General features: G+C 50.7%; 7 protein-coding genes across 7 annotated transcripts; 1 reads left to right on the top strand and 6 right to left on the bottom strand.

The window, feature by feature from the left end:
- Positions 1 to 1,561: 1,561 nt before the first annotated feature.
- On the bottom strand, positions 1,562 to 2,037 carry Triagg1_2641 (uncharacterized protein; the record flags this gene model as incomplete). Its single annotated transcript, XM_062896845.1, has 3 exons — positions 1,562 to 1,679; positions 1,736 to 1,814; positions 1,875 to 2,037. 3 exons carry the CDS (start codon positions 2,035 to 2,037, stop codon positions 1,562 to 1,564), a joined length of 360 nt encoding a protein of 119 aa, XP_062758258.1.
- A 970-nt stretch (positions 2,038 to 3,007) lies between these two features.
- Triagg1_2640 (uncharacterized protein) lies at positions 3,008 to 3,448 on the bottom strand (the record flags this gene model as incomplete). Its single annotated transcript, XM_062896844.1, has 1 exon — positions 3,008 to 3,448. The coding sequence occupies one exon, from the start codon at positions 3,446 to 3,448 to the stop codon at positions 3,008 to 3,010; it is 441 nt and encodes a 146-aa protein (XP_062758257.1).
- Positions 3,449 to 4,461: 1,013 nt separating this feature from the next.
- Triagg1_2639 (uncharacterized protein) lies at positions 4,462 to 4,968 on the bottom strand (the record flags this gene model as incomplete). The annotated part of the gene is made up of 2 exons (XM_062896843.1): positions 4,462 to 4,688; positions 4,761 to 4,968. The coding sequence occupies 2 exons, from the start codon at positions 4,966 to 4,968 to the stop codon at positions 4,462 to 4,464; spliced, it is 435 nt and encodes a 144-aa protein (XP_062758256.1).
- Positions 4,969 to 6,701: 1,733 nt separating this feature from the next.
- Triagg1_2638 (uncharacterized protein) lies at positions 6,702 to 7,799 on the bottom strand (the record flags this gene model as incomplete). The annotated part of the gene is made up of 2 exons (XM_062896841.1): positions 6,702 to 6,909; positions 6,967 to 7,799. The coding sequence occupies 2 exons, from the start codon at positions 7,797 to 7,799 to the stop codon at positions 6,702 to 6,704; spliced, it is 1,041 nt and encodes a 346-aa protein (XP_062758255.1).
- Positions 7,800 to 9,347: 1,548 nt separating this feature from the next.
- Positions 9,348 to 13,514, bottom strand: Triagg1_2637 (uncharacterized protein; the record flags this gene model as incomplete). The annotated part of the gene is made up of 3 exons (XM_062896840.1): positions 9,348 to 9,649; positions 9,719 to 13,213; positions 13,265 to 13,514. 3 exons carry the CDS (start codon positions 13,512 to 13,514, stop codon positions 9,348 to 9,350), a joined length of 4,047 nt encoding a protein of 1,348 aa, XP_062758254.1.
- A 2,220-nt stretch (positions 13,515 to 15,734) lies between these two features.
- Triagg1_2636 (uncharacterized protein) lies at positions 15,735 to 16,999 on the bottom strand (the record flags this gene model as incomplete). The annotated part of the gene is made up of 6 exons (XM_062896839.1): positions 15,735 to 15,841; positions 15,891 to 15,961; positions 16,032 to 16,192; positions 16,279 to 16,713; positions 16,773 to 16,848; positions 16,920 to 16,999. 6 exons carry the CDS (start codon positions 16,997 to 16,999, stop codon positions 15,735 to 15,737), a joined length of 930 nt encoding a protein of 309 aa, XP_062758253.1.
- A 587-nt stretch (positions 17,000 to 17,586) lies between these two features.
- Triagg1_2635 (uncharacterized protein) lies at positions 17,587 to 18,802 on the top strand (the record flags this gene model as incomplete). The annotated part of the gene is made up of 2 exons (XM_062896838.1): positions 17,587 to 18,536; positions 18,589 to 18,802. The coding sequence occupies 2 exons, from the start codon at positions 17,587 to 17,589 to the stop codon at positions 18,800 to 18,802; spliced, it is 1,164 nt and encodes a 387-aa protein (XP_062758252.1).
- Positions 18,803 to 19,152: the final 350 nt, after the last annotated feature.

Below are 19,152 nucleotides of genomic sequence, written 5' to 3'. Positions count from 1 at the left end.
TGGACTTGTGTACTGTATTCATGCACGGTGCTATGGGGGCTGCAGAAGTGAACCGCCTTGCGTGTACGTGGTATCCGGCCAAATTGGCCCCGGTGGGTCGCGTACCGACAAGGGGTGCTGTAAGCGGGGCAGCAAAGTCACTCAGCAAGTATAGTAAAACTAATGCACATTTCCCAAAAATACAAAGGAATAAATATATAATAATACTCAGCTAATATACAAGTAAAAAAATTATTTTAAAAATTCTATATATAATATCATATATATTTTACTTAGGTTTTCATTTTCGGAAGGTTTTATTAATATTTTATATGTGTATTTAAGCTTTTAAATATAGTTATAGGGTAGCTGTAGTTGTAGCGATTTTCTATGCGTTTTCCGAGGGACTAAAACACTTGGATCGCGAGACCCCGGGCAATACCTGTTCCACCGGGGCCAATTACCCCTACTACCTAGTACAGCAATTTCCATTGGCATGTCACATCCAGGTTCCCCCTGGAGCCATGGCGCGATCTGCACCAGAACAAAGGGAAAAAAGGACGACACGAGACATTATTCGCCGCTTGAGTGTTGGTTCACACCAGCGAGAGCCATGTCTCAGACACGTACATACACACAATGGACTGGTGCCGTTATACAACTCGTGAGTGGTGGAACCAGTTGAGCTTCCAAGATGCATCACAGGCACCAACCAACCAACCGACAACAAGAAGACTGAACCTACGTGTAACATCACAGCAGTATTTCCGGGCAACCAACCAATCTGCTCGTATACACAACCTCTTGCCTAAATACAACGGGCTGGCATAAACATGTCCATCATGGCTTCATTTTGTGGCATGACGCTTACACATCCCTTGGCACCAGCAATCTGTTCAAAACGCTCCGACCCTGCGGCAGAAATCCACAACCCTGCCTCTCATCACCAACGAGATCCACTCGCGGCAAGCTCCCTGGAACAAGCAGATGCCTCAAGCCCCTGACCCCTGCTAGGCCGAAAATAGAAAACCTGGAAAGGAAAAAAACAAGAAGAAGAAGAGCCAATAAGACTCATGTATCGTACAGTAACAGCATTCGAGAGAACCAAGAGAGGATTCAAACATGTCACGAGGAGGCAACATGATCGATCCTCGCCAGGGCCCATAGAAACACGCAGCGACTTGATCGATCTACCGCTATAAACTGGGTCCCAGAGTTGAGTGCATCTCGTGGAAACGACAAGGCTGAAGACGTTGTAGACGGACAATTACGGAGTAGTACTAATACCATGCAGATATGAAGTAAACCACATGTACATGTAGTTAGAAAGTGTCAGAGATGGCATCGGATCTAGCTAGTCTTGGCAAGAGTCGCGAAACTACGGAGTAAGTAAGCAAGAAGAAATTCTCCTACGATCCTCAAGCATTCAAGGCCGACAATTACATTACATTACTACCTATTAATCTGAGATGACTACTGAAGTAGCAATGAATGACAAGGCTGGCGGTAACATGATATACCTACCAATAATAGCTTCCTCTCTTTGCATGTGCTCAACCATGACAGGCCCTATTCGGCGTGCCTAGATGCTGGTGCACTTGAACGAGATGATCTTGTCATTGAACGCAGGGTACACCGAGACAATGTCACCGACTCCGGGAAAGGCCGAGATGAAGCTATTGCCCGCGCAATTGAAATCACTAAATTCCATCATGTCAGCCACCATCTCTTACTTGACAAGCCTGGAAGAACTCACTCGTAGAAGCGGCATACGCCAGCCGCCTGGTTGGGCCCAACGGAAGAGACCTTGTGATTGAGGTCCGCAGGCACGTTTTCTTTGCACACTGTTAGTGAATAATGATATGAAATCGTACTGTCAGGTCGATGGGACGTACGGCACACGCCTAGAGGAGCCTTGAGGTATCTGCACTGTCCTCCAAACCCAACATGTTCGCATACCAACACCTCGGGCGAGGCCTTGGGGGCAACGTCGTCAGCGCCGGCCATTGCAGTGGTGGCAAGGCAAGCGACCAAGGTGAAAATCTCAGAAAACCGCATTGTGAATGGGTAAATAAGATGGTTTGAGTGGTTTGTTTGTAAGTGTGTGAGCGTTGTGTTGTTGCTGGAGTGTGTTTGCTGTCGAGAGTGCAGATTGAAATGTCGTTGAAGGCGGGAGATGCGTCTCTTCTTATACTTGCTTGTTAACAGCCCATTCCTGGGACCTTGATGTCCATCATGCAGGTTCAAGACTAAGAAAGGAGCATGTCTCTCAGAGACATCTTCTTCCTCCCGACGTGGAGTTGCACAAGCCCCACAAGGCTCAACGTCAAATGTTACATTCTTATTCCGACCTTGCATGGCGTCCTACACGGAAGAGGCCGACTGGGGGCATTCTTACTACGACGTGAACACCGGCTTACTAGATGTGAAGGCCAGCCAGCGAGAAGAAACCCCAGAAACAATATTACGATATGGCTCCATGTTACGCCTATGGAGACGTATAAGATAAGGGCTACATGTTGGGCCGCGTACAAGTTTACAATAAACCAAGTTGATGTGATACGAGCGCATAGGAGATGAATATCTGGCATGACTCGGTTTCTGCCAGTACGTAATGCCAATCTATTCATTCTCGTGCTTGTACGCCGACTATGGTGAAGAGCAAGGGGTATAATTGATAGGAGAAGCTATAATTGGCCGACATTCCGAGATATTGGACGTCCTTGCGTTCAAAAATCAAGGAAATCACATACGAGTGGCAAATTGATATGCTCGGCATCTTGCGCATCCGACACATAGTACCCATCGAATTGCATATATTATCGAGGCACAAGGGGCGAAGTAATATAGCTATCCCCTCTTCATGAACGAGAATCCCGAAACCATTCTCTCCAGGCCAATACGCTCTCTCTCTCTCTCTCTCTCTCTCTCTCTCTCTCTCTCTCTCTCTCTCTCTCTCTCTCTCTGTGTGTGTGTGTGTGTGTGTGTGTGTGTGTGTCCGTCCACGATAACTCTACCCGACAATGCTCTAGATCTTTTCGTATTTGAGTCTGGAAAACTTGAGGCGGACCGAAGGATCCTCTTTTGCCTCTTCGTCAAGGTCGGGAAACGCCGCCAAGTAAACACTGTATTTCCTCACGTCAGTCATCTCATTCTTACAAGACACCGAGGAGTCGCAAACCCACTTCCAAAAGTCACACACGTCGGACGGGTCTGGCTGGAGCGAAGGAATCCCATTGCTGGGATACGCAGGAACATCCTCTGGACGCCTGCTAGCGAGGTAGAATGCGCATTTCGTCATCTGCAGGAGGATGGGATAAAAGAAGGATGGGCATGTGCCTCGAGGGGTGCTGAGGGTCTCGCGGGCCTTGAACGCAGCGTTGTCGCAAATTCCCGAGAAATTAAGTGTTCGGGCGATGACGGCTAGTGAGAGAAAAGTGACGAGAGTGGTGAGCTCGAAGGGACGCATCTTTTGGGTGGAAGAATGGGTTGTTTGTTTTGCCTATAGTAAGCTGGATGTGTTTGGTTCAAGTGCTGCCGTCAACATGAAGGCTGTGGTTTAAACATCACGTCACTAGCAGAAAGAGAAGGTGCGTCTCTCCTTATATCGCTTTCCATCTGTTGTCACCATTGTGGAGGGATCGCTTTTGAGATTTGGGAGGCGAGGTCGATTCTCCTATCGGCTTTAGTTGTGAAACTTTACTCTATCGCTGAGTTTGCTTCCCAGTCAGTGCGTCCGTATGCAAGTGACGGTATAACGTTTCTTTTGCCTCTCATTCGACGTCAGAATTGCAAACACTTATATGGCGAGGGACGAAACCATGTTTCACACTGGAATCTCCGAAACGTGAGTTAAACAACTGCCGATGTTCCGAGATTTAACAGGTTGTTCGAGGAATGACATCTTGTAGTTGATAGGCCGAATATCCGACATGTTGCACCAAGTGCGCCCATTGGTGGATTTTCTTGTATACAATACAACAACAGACACAATATCGATTCGAAATATCACATTGTGACATGACATCTTGTAATAGCTGTTATATGTCCAAACGCGAATCGAAAGACGTCAGATCCCTGCCAGGCCGGGGAAATACATCCATGAACTACATGTACCTATTCATGTCCTTGGCCCATTTCGTCCAAGGGTCTAGCTTCCGGTGTAAATATAGCCCGTATAGCGAGCAACTTGCTCGAGAACAACGACGGCATCACGGGAATTTCTTCCTCCGTTGTGCAACACACAGCTCATTGATAATATGCCGCAGAACTATCGCCGTAGAATAGAGCAATCCATCTCTGCGCAATTCTGTATTGCATCATTCAAGCAGTCATGTTCTTGGCCCCAAAAGACCGAGGTTAATTACACATTCGTCAAGTCCAGGTCAAGTCCATCTACCTGTATGTATCAACCAGTCCCTCTGCATCTATCCCTACCTGTATCCATTCCCATTTGTTCATTTATTTACAACATTTGATCTCTCAAGGCTGGAAAAACACCTGCTCCAACGGCCTCCACCACGACGGCTCTCCCGCCTCCGAACTCACCGCACCCTTGACCAAACTCTCCTGCATAGCGTCCGTCATCTTCCACCACTCGCGCACCTTTGGGTTCGCCGCCATCTTCTCCATGTCTCCCGCGTAGTCGTAGCCAATGTACCTGAAGGTGCCAAAGAGCAGGCCCATCTCGTCATCATAATAAATACTGTCTGTTTACCACGCACAAGTCAGCAAAGAGCACCTTATGCTGGGTATCTATTAGTCAACAGGGGAAAACACACAGTCTTCAATCCCGCAGTCTTTAATCTGCTTCAGCACCTCGGGCCAGACCTTGGCGTGGCAGGCCTTGTATTCCTCCACGCGGTCCTTCTTGAGCTTGACCGTCTGCGCAAACCAGCGGCCCGGGTTCTTCTGCTTCATCGACAAGGTCCTGCTGTGGCCTTGAGGGGGGTTGGGCGAGGGCGATGATTCGTCGCTTGGCTGCCACATGTTGCCTGCAGAGAATTGTTGCTTAGGTACTAGTAGGTATTACTACACAGCGTTCACAGTAGGGACGAGTGAAGAAGAGAAACAAATCTAACAGAGCAAGAATCGAGAAAAAGAATAAAGAAAGTGAAAAGAAAGGAGAGAGAGCTCGGTTCGACAGATGTTATTCCCTAGAAACCGGAGTCTGTTGGCTGGATCCATGCACCACCCACAGTGAGGGGCAGACCAAGAAAAAACAGCTGCCCGCAAAACGAGGGGATTTTTTGGGGAATCACAACGTGTGTCTCGGCCCCCCCGCAGACCAAAGAGCAAAATGGAGAAAGACAAAGATGGATCGGAATCGGCCAGGTTAATAATGAGAAAAACAGGGTTCTATAGCTCGATAAACAAGTGCCGGTTGCTACATCAGAGAGCCGCTTTGGTCTAACAGGGTGGGCGGTTTACCATTTACAGGCACCGTGAAGCTTGGCACGGAGGTTAACAAGATCAGCAGCTTCAGCCTGGGGAATTCCGATGCCCAATTACTAATTGAAGCTCGTGCATTCTTTACAGACCTTGACTAGATCCAAGCCCCCCGCATTGCATTGCCCATGGGCAACAGGATAGATAGTCCAGACCGTTGCCCCAATCCAGCAACTCCACGTCACGTAATGAATTCCACCTTGAGCAACAGCACACGAGACACTACATCGGTCACAAGACTGCACAATACGGCGAGTCCTTGACAAACTCCAACAAAGTGGTGATGCAGAGTCCTCAATCTCTTGATCCGGGCAGAAATCAATCTTCACATATACGGATAGATAACTCGGTACACACTATGAATATTCTAGCAATGTGGTAATTAAGCGACGGGTGAATTCAGTCAAGCTACCCCAACCTCAAAATTCCCCATCAAATTACAAATTAAGGTAGATAGAGACCCGGCAGTCTCCGCCTGTCTATAATTCCGTGTCACTCCACATGCACGTCTGCCACCACCAATTACCCAACAAGGCAATCGAAGCCCCAAATGCAAAAGAAAGTACAAGAAGCAGAGCAACAGGTCGAACCCAGCTTTGTAATCCAATATACTGCACGAACTACCTTGGACGCAATTTGTTTCCCCCCATAGTGGACAGAGTGGGCTTGTACGACAGCGTACCTCCTTTGTAGCTCCCCACACGGGGATCAGCATCCCGGGCCCGGCCCCACGCGGCTGAGGGTTCCGAACGATCGGAGTCAAAACGTCGAGGTCCTTTTGTCTCTTCTGTACGGGATAATACAAGCAGGGCCTACTTGAGAAAGTCGAAAGATTTACTGGGACTTGGGGCGAGGAGCACACCTGGTTGGTCATCAAAAACACCGACGTCAAACTTATTGGGACTAAAAAAAAGTGAACAAAAGGAAAAGTTGCAGTCTTGGATTAATGAAAGAAAGATGCCAAAGCATCAGCTCATTTTCTTCCTAGGAAACGCCCCTCGACTTCGGTATCGTCTTGTCAGATAGTTGTACAGTATGGCAATATCTTGATTCCCCCCCCTGGCAGTGCCATCACTCTCCGCATCTTTGCCCCAGCATGATAAAAGAAAAAATAATACCAACCTCTTGGTTTCTTTGGTTTTGTTTTGCTTCAAAAGGTGATAATGGCGGTGCTTGTCCACCTACCTACTCGTCGTCCAGCAACTTCATCACAGGTATAAGAATAACGCAATGGGGAAAAAAAATGATATCAACAACGTCGTCTTTCCTCCCCTTTACTTGCTGACGGACTCCTCCTCGGTAGCCGGAGCCGGAGTGGTGTCCTGAGCCTCCTCGGCCTCCATCAAACCCCTCTTCTCTTCCTCGGCAGAGAGGAATTGGGTGGCGTTGCGTCGGTGGTGAGGGCACCATGAACGACGGGGAGAAGCGCCGCGGATAAACATGCTCAGACGGTACACAACGCTGCACATGAACATGGCGAGGCTATTGCAAAGGTTAGCAAGGACACAAAACATTACGGCGTAGGAAGAAACAACATACAAGGCAACGCCGACACCGGCGGTGATGCCCATCAACACGGGCAGGACAATGTGCGAGGCGACGCTCAGGACAAGGCGGCGCCAGTCGCGCTGGGAGTTCCACTCCTCCTCGTGGCCGTGGTGAGGGCGCTCGTGGTGGTGAGGGTGAGGTCTGTGGTCGTGGTGAGGGTGATGCGGGCGGTGGCCCTCCTCGTGGCCCTCCTCGGCACCGACCATGGGCTCGTGGTGAGGGCCCTTGTGCATCTTCCTGCGGCAGCCGCCAAAGCCCTTGAGCGCAGCCTTGGCGCGGCACCACATGGAGTGGCAGGGCATCTCGGGAACGGCTATGAGCTGCATGTCGGAGATGACAATCTCGCCCGTGGTGGCCTTGATCAGGCCAATCTTGACCGTGGGAATGTCGTCGACGAATCGGTGGCCGACCTCAATGACCCTCAGCTTAACGTCCACCAACTCCAGCTTCTGCTCCTCATCCTTGGCCCTGGGCACGACGGCGAGGCTGTAGCCCAGAGTGCGCTCGTTGGCGGCGCCGCTGGCTCGCACCACCTCGGCGACCAAATCATCACGCCACGGGTCGGCATGGGGATACAGCTCGAAGCCGTTGACCATCAGTCTCGATCCATCCTCCACGGCAAAGTCCAACTTGAGGTGCGTGTCCCGGCCTCGACACTGCCTGCAGGGAACGTCGAGGCTCTGGCCCAGGGCTTCGGCGGGGAGCTGGAAGGTCTCTGGCTCGACGGGGAGCGCCTTGAAGATGCTCTCGTCCTTTTCGGATAACTCGGGGACGATGACGAAAGCAGCAGCCGCGGCCGCGAAGACGAGCGGCTTCAAAAGCATGGCGATGGATGGGATGTGAATCTCGGGTGCTGTTACCGATGGAATATCACAAGGAAAAGAAGAAAAAACGATGGAAATAAGATGCGACTTCTATCGTCGATTCGTTCAATGTTTGACAGCGGGGAGGAAACAAAGGAAAGGCTATGAAGGGAGGGCAGTGAATCCAGGCCTGGGGAGATAAAAGAGGTCCAGTGGCAAAGGATGACCCTGATTGGCCCAGAACAGGCGTTGACGCAGCTCGGAGAAGCCTCTGGCCGACTCCCCGATACGAAAGCTGCCCGATTGGGCATGGCGGCACACGCGACAATTTCCAGAGGGCGACGTCAGCTTCCAGCACAGCCAAAGAGGCTTTGCATCAACACCCAGAAGCCGTATTATCCGCCCCCTGGCAAACATTGAACACTATAATTGACTGTGCTGGATATGTACAGTACAGTAGGCTGTTGATATTAACTCAGTCAATCCAAAAAGGGGGGGCGGCATCTCGTTTAATAAGGTAATAGGGCAAATACCAGCAACTACCAGGCACTACTAATCAATCAATGCCATCTCTTGCACCAAAAAATAATAATACAGACAATGCATGACAGCATTGTGAAAGCATTCCATGTTACCAAATGTGCTCGTATTGATACATGCACTGTAACATTCCATGATTGATGAAGAATTGATGTGCAACACCAAACATCAAACATGCCAGGATCGGACATGTCGTCCTAAATGTACAGCGACATGCTAATGTAGGTCATGTCCCACTGCCCCGTATGTACGCAATACGCCTACAGTAACACCGTGGATCCCAGACAAGGGCGCTACTGCATTACGGGTGTCCCAGGCGAGCAGGGCCCTGACACTTTGACACTGACAGCGACAACTGAGTGCTGTAGATACGGAATACACGCCCTGTGGCTCCCCCAATCCCGCTCCCTGTGCAGAGTACATACAAGATAGATGCTCGTAAACAGGCGGTATTCGTGTATGCACATTGTCTCGTAACGCCGCTGCATCTCTCGCGCAACTTACCGTATCCAACAGGTTTCTATTTTTTATTTTTTATTTATTTCATTTATTTGTTTAATACTTTTCTTAATACAGCGTGGCTGTACTTAATACTTGGCATTTCATCGTCAATGGCACTTGGCTGCCTCTGAATCGCAGTCTTCTTATGCCAGTGCCTGTACATACATCAACCACAAGAAGCAATTATATCAACATGTAAACACGATATAGGTGAGCCCTTTACGGAGATCACAACATCAAACCATCATGGCATTCAAACTACATGTAGTCCTCATCAATCACAATCCACTACCAATACACTATTCTCAAACCTCCATAACAGACAACAGTAGTCTGCCTCTCCCAAGACACAAAATGCCATGATAAATATCCCCCATAATGACCTTAGTAATTCCCCCTATGACATTTCCCATCAAAAAAACAATAAAAAATTGTATCAAAGCAAACGATAATTAGCGTTCCAACATTTCATATATCAAGCCTCATTCTTCCATCCAACAGGATTAGAGTACCCTCAGCTTCTCCATATCATTCCTCACCTTCACCATCGACAGTCTTCTTGAACAGAGCCCGCAGGCGATTCGCTGCCATCTTGCTCCAGTCCACAAGCTCACCGCCGCGAGTCAACAGGCCGTCGGTGAAACTCGTCACGTTCTGGTGGCGGTGCAGCGGCGACGAGGCACCCCAGGGGTAACTCGGGTTGGGAGGCAGCTGCTCTTCCTGCACCGGCTCCGTTGGCACGGGATAGGCAAAGCCGCGCGAGCCAGATTCATGGCCCTTTGCCGTGGTCGAAGTCTCAAATGTCGTCGGGAATGGGTACGGATACGAGTCTGGGGGGCACATCATGTTAGCTTTTCTTTTTCGTATACTCAACTCTTCTCTCTCCTTGGTCTACTTACTGCTTCGAGTGGTACTGGTGAATGTTCCGTTCCCAATCATGGTGCCGTTTGCCGTGCTAGTTGTGTTGCAGGTAGACGTATATAGCGGAGTGTGGTGGAGTGACGACTCTGGGACCCCGGTTGTCAACGGCACTGCCCAGCAGCGAGTCATTGTCGTATTGCCGCTTGGGAATCGAGTGCAAGTGGTTGTGCTGTCGCTGATATTGGGGTACGGATACACCCACGAGTGAGTGCAAGGAGGCGTTGCCGTAGTGCTGTTAAGGTAGAGCGTTGTAATAAGTACGCTACCAGTCTGGCTGGACTCATGCTCAGTCGTCATGGTGGTGTTTATCCAGCGTGTGGCAGTCGTTGGCGGTGCAGGTACCGTCTGGATAACAGTCGTGACGATCTGAGTCTCATTTGTCTCCAATGAAGAGGATGTTGATGAGATGATGGTACCAGAAAGAGCCGATGATCCTGCTGTGGACAGCGGTAGAGTCTTGGTAATGGTACTCTCGATCCCCGTTGCGTTGGATCCCGAAGCAGAGGCAGAAGCTCCTACCGTCAATGTAGATACGATTACAGTAACCAACTGTGTCGTCGTTGTGGTGGATACGGCAGAGGCAGTGGAAGACGGAGACACCCGTGTGCTGTTAGTCCAAATGGGTCCGCTGCTGGGTGCTTGTGTCGACAAAGTGCCAACTCCAGAAGATACTGAAGTCGTCGACCATGGAAGAGCGGATCCAGTTGTCAAAACCACCGATGTTCCGTTTTGAATGACTGTTATAACGGTAAAATTGCCGGCCTGAGACACTGCTGGGCCGGAGCTGCTTGTGGAGCCACCGGGCCCTGTTGTCAGCCATGATGTGAAGACGGTGGTTTGGGCTGTGGTCTTGCCAGTAACAGTGGTGGTAATGATTACCGGGCTAGCTGTCTCGTTGATCGGACTGGTTGCCGTCTTTGATACCAACGTTGAAGAGGCTGGTGTGGAAGACGTGTTTGTCCAAGATGAGGACGGCGCGGGCAAAGTCGATCCACTCCATTGGGTAGACGAGTTGGACTGCGTCGTGCTGACAGACCAGGTACTGAGAGGGATAGAGCTGGCTGTTCCGACTGGCGAGCCAGTGTTGGACTTGGTGACTGTGATGACCGAGACAGATGGCGAACTGCCCGATGGAGCACCAGTTGTGAGCCATATCGTAGACAAGTTGAAAGAGTTGGTAAACGACCACGTCAGACTTCCGGCACTGGTTGTCGGTTGTGAACTCCACCCAGAAGTAGAATTGGTTGCTGGCAGAGGGCTGATGGTGACTGTGATCACACTGGGCGCTGCTGAACCCGAGCTACTGGGATTCACAACAGTGCCTGATATAGTCCCAGTGGAATTGCGAGCCGTGGGGAACGGCGGGCTGCCAGAACCAGGCGTCTCTGTGGGTACGCTGGTCCACGATAGCCAAGTCGTGTTAGACTGCGTGACGGATGGGCGAGATGTTTCCTGGGTGCTTGATTGGCTAAAGTTCCAGGTGGAGGACACTGAATGACTTGAGATGATTGACTGCGACACTGTCGGCGCGGTGTTCCAGACTGTTGTAGTCACGACTTGCCCTCCGGATGACAAAGATGTATTGCCAAAGGGCGGCTGGCTCAGGGTTACCGTCTTCGTGGTGGCATTGAGACTGGTTTGCGATGCTTCGGTTGAAGTGGCAGAATAGCTACCAGAGTAATTACCAGTCGAAGAGACGCCCGGAGTAACGGTAATGATCACAACAGTCCCCGAAGGTTGACCAGTCACCGTCGAATTGGCAGAGCCCGAGCCCGAAATGATGGTAGTGAGAGTGGTAAAAAATGTCTGGTCCGCAGAAGTTGTGTTCCCAGGAAGCTGAGACCCTGTAGTGGACACAACATTTGAAAAGGTCAAGGTCGCAGTGGGTATTCCCGAGCTCGAAGAGACAGACGAGCCGGAAGGAGCAGTGCCCGTCAGCGTCTGGACAATGGTGGTAAAGTTGAGCGTAAACGGAAGAGTAGATACTGTAAACTGAGGGCTCGATGGTGCCTCCGTCGCAGTCACAGTAGATGTTGTGTTGGTCCATGATGCAGACTGGCTCCATGTCTCTGTTGAAGACGACCGAATCTCGCCAGAAAGTGTCAGAGTCGCCCCAGTGCCGGTTGGACGAATCGAGGAAGACGAGGTGCTTCCCACGGAGCCATTCGTCTGAATAGTCGAGATGACGGTAGAGACAACAGTGCCGTTACCGACCTGCGATGTCGACGCACTCACAGGCACAGATGTAACCGATGCTGCCACAGATGAGTTTAACGAAACCGATGTGGTCGGCAAGATTGTTGTGACGTTGGACTGAACTACCGTGACACCAGTGGTCGTGCTCAGGGTAACTGACGTCTGGTTACCTGTAACCGGCAGAGTAGACGTCCCTGATTGAGCAGTAGATGCCGACGGTGATACGGTGCCTGACAAAGTCAGTGTCAACGACAGTGTAGCTTCGGTAACGCTGGTTGACGGAGATCCTGTGCCACTTATACTCGAGGGAGATACGGTCACAGTCGAGTTGGTGAACCGGTAGGTCGAAGTAGCAACTGATGGGCCGCTTGAGGAGGGCCAACCGCTAATAAGAGAGGACGATGTGTTGGACAAGGCTGTTGACGAGGTGGTACCGGTGGGTGCCTCAGAGATGGTGACTGTGATGACAGTTCCATTCACGACGCTTGTGATACCGTGGTCCGACGTTGTAGTACCGGCGGGTGAAGTAACCACAGATGTCAAGGTCAGTGTCCCGTTTGAAGCAGTGGTCACCAAAGAGCCAGAGGATGACGAGCTCTCTGAAGCAGTTGAACCAGATGAACCAATGGGAGAAGTCACATTGGATCCCAATGAGGTTGACTGAGTGGGTAATTCAGATGCTGGCTTGGTCACGGTAATTCCAATCGTCGTTATCGTCACGGTTCCATTCTCAGTCAACTGAATGGACGATGACCTTCCTGTTGATGTGCTCGATGAAAGCGTCGAGGGCAACGGAGAGGTTGTAAACACGGCTGACGAAGAACTAGAAGGAGAAGACGTAGATGATACAGGCCGGACAGTGCCAGATTCCTCACCGGTTGAGGACTTGGTTGAATTGGTAAAAGTCCCCGATGAAGTGCTTGAAGCCGACGTCACTTCAGTTGAGGAGAAGGAATTACCAGTATGGCTAGATTCAATCGGAACAGTCTGTGCAGTAACGAATGTGGTAGTAGGCAACGACACGGTAATTGTCAAGACTGTTTGGCCAAGAGACGACTCCGTGGTTGATGACACCTTGGTCTCCGCTGACGAGCGATGATTATCCGTGGTGGAAGCAGTCACTGTTCCCACAAAGGTGGACGATTCGCTTTTGGAGGAGACTCTTGTGCTGGTTGAATTGGCTGAATGACCAGACAGAGTCGTCAAAAAGGTCTCCGTTTTGGTCTTGGTGGTGACATTAGACGCCGTGCCCGAGGAAGACTCAGCAGGGGGAGAGTCTAGCAACCCATTAGCTCAAAGAAGAGAACAAAAGGCGAGGCCATACTCACAAGGGCCAGATTTGGTCGTAGTGGTAACAGAAGCCGTCGAAGTCTCTTCTCCATAGGGAGGAGGAGGATAGTAGCCGTAGTCGCTGGGCTCACCATAGTTGGCGGCTCGAGGGCCCAAGACCTTGAAATGGCCAGCATCACCATCATGGCGATGATCCACGCCCGCAATCTGAGCCACAGCTGCAGAGATGCTAGCGAGCAGGATCACGACCACTGGCACGAGGCCAGCAGACAGGATGGATGCTCTCATCGTGAGTGGGGACACGGGAGCTATTCATCGTCAGAAACAATAGGCTCTCTGTGACGCGTTCAATGACCAAATGCTCACCTTTTCCTTCAATGAATAGGATTGGACGGAAATGCCTAATGCAACTTGTCACAAACGATATGATGCAGGAAACGCAGATGCAGAGTCAAGTGCCGCGGGAGACGACGAGGTTAATGAATGGAACGGAGGCAATGCGCGAAAAAGAAATGATGATTCCTTCGAAATGCAATGTGAAGAAGAAGAAAAGGAAGAGTAGAAACAACGCGAAGTGACGCGCCGTAGAAAAGAAAAGAAACAACGCGAACGTTTCCGACTTGGCAGCTGGCAAGCCCAGAAGTGAGAGGGAAGTGAACGGCCGCCTTTGAAATAGGAGAGAGAGAAGGGGGGGTGTACACGCAACATCTGGCTAATAAATGGGAAGACACTCGTCTGCCAGCTGCCAGCTGCCATGCGAGTCTCCCCTATTCCCTCCGTCAACGAAAAGCCAGGTCACACATCTCCCAAGCTGAGAGATAGAAACTGCGCTGAGCCTCTTCTTCCCGGCTACCTCCCTCCCGAATCCCATGTACCGGCTCCAGGCTGTGCAATCGCCACGGGTTACAAGAAAGCTGTTCCGAGTCCTCTCCGAAATGCTCGCGAGAGTCCATGTCTCGGTCATACTGGGCTCATGTGGAAGAAGCCAGCCAGGAGGGGGAGTAGCATGTTGACTGAGCGAAGCTTGTCGAACAGGGTTTTCCCTGTCGTGGACACAACACAACCCGCTCAAAACTCGCCACGGCTAAGAACTCGTGCGTGCATGATCGGCAACGCGCAGCAAGATCCTGCAGAGGGCAGAGATGGGGTGCACCGAGATCTGGGGCAACTCTGCATGCACCGGTTGCAAACACCGCGGTCCAGCCGTCTTTGTGTGACGGCTCCGAGGTCAAGGCATCCGTGTCGAAGACACACCGTGATGGTGATGAAGGGGGGACATCCGTTCATATCCTAGACTCGGTATGAAACTTTGAGCTGTCGGAAGCAGGAGTAGGCGTTTGTGTGGTAAACTGAAAGACAGCATTGAGTACCTGGTATAAGAGGCCAATGGGTATCAGAGGGCTCACATCTGCTTCCATTATCAATATCTGCATATGAAGATCAAATAGTGAGTAAATGGCAACATATCATACCGTGTTCGTACGCAGCCTTGGAACAACACTGCCATCTTCAACAGCACAACACAGCTAATCATCGTACGCAAAGGACAAAACAGATCATCAATCCCGCGAGTACGCCATCGTAGCACAAGCAACCCATGCTGATAACACTGTTCCCACGTTCGTATTGTCGGACATTAGGTGCTCCCTCAATCCCCTTCATTTTGGCCGAACGATGCACCGGCAAGTATCCATCTCTCGCCAAGATGGCTGTTAGACTCGGTCGTTTGCCTCCCGCCATCTCCCTCGCACACGCCTTCTCGCGTTATGACAGGACGTCTTGTGTCCTTTCACGACAATGAGGCCGTGTCACTCCAAGAGCCTACCTGCAGGTATAGACGAGTGTAACATCCGTAAACAAGTCAGCCGCGGAAGGGAGGCCGGAGCTCAATCAACATCTTTCAATCTGCTTCCCATGCTCCCCCTGTTCAGCTATGCCTTCCGTGTTTCAACTTAATTTAGACCGCGGCGGCTTGGGCTGGTGTCCCTACCGACTCGACGGGTGCAGACAATGCTTGAGAGGAGGAGTCGAAAGAGTAGAGACGAATAAAGCCTCCGTCCAGTAAGACACCATGTTAGCATGCATCAGGATAAGACAGTATGAGACGAGGTGCCTGGTTTGCCACAAAGGAGATTCGGCCCCGGCTGAGAATGTTCCTGGACGATGTTGCTGGTATGAAACTTGTCTCACGAAATACCGAGATCCGGCCGGATTTGTTTCTATGCTGACTACCTATATTGCAGCGTTTTCATCGTGATTTGTGAACGCTTGCACTATTTCAGGCTATCACAGATGCAAAGTATCAAATATCAACCCATTCGGGTGTACGTGTGCGCGCGGAAACTCCTTAAATAGACGATTCAACCGCGCTTCCAATCTGTTGACCGCTATGATCCTAGCAACGGCTGAATATCCGGTAGCAAACACTGCGATAGCAGTTGCTCCATCGTTCATACGACACATATTAAGCACTGTGTTGGACAAGCCCCTGGCCGGCGGACGACGAATCTAAAGTTCTTTCGCGTTCTCGGCTGCCTGCCTGAGATTTGGGGCAGTCTCTTTGACCATGGCGTTATTTTGCTGTTCGATATCAGCAGCCCAAAGAGCAGCACCAACTAAACAAGTCAATATCAGATCAAAGGATTTGCAGTGCCGCGTCCATACCGGTGTTTGTGTAGGAGAAGAAGATGGACATCACTGGGATCATCTCCAAAAGAGTTGCGACGACACCAAAGCTATAAGGACGTGACAATCAGCAGATGATTTCTTCTATGGATTGCACGATACCAATGAGATAAAACGTACGATGCGTAAGCTCCAGTGTGGCCCTTGAGCCACTGTGTCCTCTGTGACTCGGACCAATTCTTGAGTGTAAAGTACTTTACACCGTTAGCACAGACCTCGATGGTAGCATTCAGGGTGGTAACAACATACTCGACTGTGTACGACCTTGCCTCTGTTTTTACCTGTTTAGATGATTAGCAAGCCAATCTCCGTACCATGGAATTTTGATACACCTGCCATGCAGAAAAATAAAGGCGACGGTGCCCACGACGGGGATAAAGTTAAGAGGCAGGTACATGACATATCGTATCATTGCAGTGAGGCTCATTTTGTCGAACCGCTTCTTGAATACCTTGCCCAGCTTCTTCATGGGATCACTGCCCGGTTTCACCTCTCGGCCTTGTTGGACAAGGGCCGTTGCGTTTCTCGACACCAGTGTTCCGTCAAAGGTGTCCATGAGTGCTTCCTGGAGTATCCAAGTGCGGGAAATCATGTGGATAAGGATGGAGCTCTCGTTGAGCGTGAGCAGAACTGTAGAATATACAGCCAATGGGCCATTGAAGAGCAAAAGAACTGCAAGCTGTGGTAGATACGTAAAGGTAAACATGGCAGCAATGACAGAGACCGTGAGTGTGCCATAAGGGATGATTCGGTCAATCAGCGGCTGCCATAAGCTCCGGTGAGCGAGAAAGTAGAAGATGCCCTGCCAAAACCCATTAGTTAGGGTCGAAATGCTGCTAAAGATGGAGACTCGATGTGCACCTTGATGGGATAGAGGTATGCCTGGCTCTGGACGGCATCCGAGGCCATGACCCTCGCCTTCCCGTAGTCTTCCTTGCTAATGGACGTCAGTTTCTCAGCGCCCATGATACTATGATTGAGTGATTGACGAGTGCTGGACACGCTTACAGAGCATTCTCGGCCCTCCTGCTGATGGAATCGACGACGCGACTGCGCAGCTTCTCTTCTCCGTGCGGTGATTCAGCCATTGAGCCGCCACCAGTGCTCGCCTCGTGCTGTGGAAAAGGACAGAAACTTGGATTGAGCTGAAGACTGGAGACGCAATGGAATGTTTGGATATGCTCGTAGTCTCTGGCGTTCAGTTGGTTCGAGATGCTGTTCTGATGACTTCAAAGTTCGTGTCGCGGGGAGCCGTTTGGCTGAGGCGAAATGGTGTCGTCATTGGCATGTGGTGTGGGGCGAGCTCAACTTTGTAAGCTCTGAAGCTACATGAGCTTGTACTTTGTAACACCACCAGCCTTCAGCACCGAAAACGGACATGCTGGAGCATTCGATCCATTCACACTCACTTCGAATTCCCTATAATTCACCGCCTGAATGAATGTATTGACTTTACCAAACAGGCAACTGGACGTCAATGGAATTAGAATCAAGAGGATGCCTCCGAGGTGCCACCTAGCAGGATCTAGCCGCATTGTGCTAAACCAACCCTCCACCTGATATCTCCAGGGTAAGAAGAATTGGGGAACAGCCGCCATCATCAAGCATCATACATTCCACGGTGATTCGATAGTTACTCCAGATCCAACCACCAAGGCCCAAGATTGCCGTCGTCATGGCGCTCAAGTACATACCAAATAACCTCCCGCCACAGTCGCTACATCATGACCCTCTGCAGCTAATGAAATCGTCCCTGGAGCACATTCTCAAGACGACTCCTCCCCTGCCCGCTTACCCTGATCCGGCGCAACTCGGTGGCTTCATTCGAGGCCCAACCAGCATTGCCTTTCTCTTCTTTCGACTCGCCACACTCTGCCCTGATGTCCAAGTTGCGGATCACACCCTCTTGCGCTGGGCGGAGCAGTACCTCAACGCTGACCGTGGAGAACTTGCACTCACCACCAGAGTCGGGATAAGCTGCGAGAAGCTGGCCCACGAGGCACTCAAAGCCTGTATCAGCAAAGACACCAACCATGTCAATGCCTTCTTGTCCAACGTTCCGGCCATCGTTGGGCCGTATCCGGATTCAGAACAGGATCCATTCGAGTCGGAAATATGGCAGGGAAGAGCTGGCACGCTCTACTTGTTGAGGCTGATACGCCACCACGTCCCGGACAGCGCCGCTCTCCTCGAGGGTCCAATTGCTCAAATCTCCCAGAAGATTCTGGCAGACAGTTTGGACCAAGATGAAGGGGGGTGGACTTTCCACAAGCACAAGTACATTGGCGCTGGTCACGGCGATATTGGCATCGTTACGCAGCTGGCTCTCACTACTCCCGCTCTTGCGCCAAAGCTTGCCCCCAAGCTTCAGGCTTTGCTAAACCTCGAAAAAGATGGAAACTGGCCTATTGCCAAGGAGATTGACGAAACCCGCCACCCAAGCCTCATGCAGTGGTGTCATGGAGCCCCTGGCTTCATCTTCTCTCTTCGTGCTATGCGGCCACACTTTCCTGAGCTTCATGATCAGATTGATGCCGCAATAAGTAAAGGCCAAGACGCCATCTGGGAGCTGGGATTGCTCAGAAAGGAGCCGAGCCTCTGTCACGGTATTCTTGGAAACGCTCTGTAAGATGGTCTGCTCCACTCCTCTCTCGTAGCTATACTAACATATCGGCAGTAATCTACCTCGTGGGCCGCGTAGAGAACACTTTCTCTCTTGTGCGACCGCGGAGGCAATGGAAAAGGCTAAAAGTGCCGACCCTGAATTGTTCTTGCGTGCTGATTATGGGTATGATATGTCGCTGTTCTTCAACTATCATTCTGGTGCAGCCTGGACTTGGGCTGTTTGTGAGTGGGAGAATCCTCCAATGCCTGCGTACACGGATGTTTGATGTTTGCAAAAAGTCAAGTCTGCTGTTGGACATGTTCATCGATGCTGTACATGGGCGCGGTTGAGTATTGGACTTGCATCGGGAGGCCGAGGCCGTCGGTGATAATCTAATCAAGTGATGGCGTATAAAGCGCCGCTATGAATCATATAACACAGTTTGATTCTTATTATCTAGATATATTTACCAACGTCTTTCAAGATTTGGTTGACTCATCGAGCCATGAGGCGGGATCGTTTGCTGGTCTTGGATCTGTACATGGAGGAGGAATGAAAGTCCTTGGACGAGAACGGGCATGCAGCCGGTTTTATTCCTCAGCCACTCAATTGCCCAACTCCCTCGACCTTTACATG

This window comes from Trichoderma aggressivum (assembly GCF_033847375.1).
Source record: "Trichoderma aggressivum f. europaeum strain CBS 100526 chromosome Unknown scaffold_007, whole genome shotgun sequence".
NCBI lineage: Eukaryota > Fungi > Ascomycota > Sordariomycetes > Hypocreales > Hypocreaceae > Trichoderma > Trichoderma aggressivum.
This window is presented reverse-complemented; position numbering and strand designations above follow the sequence as displayed.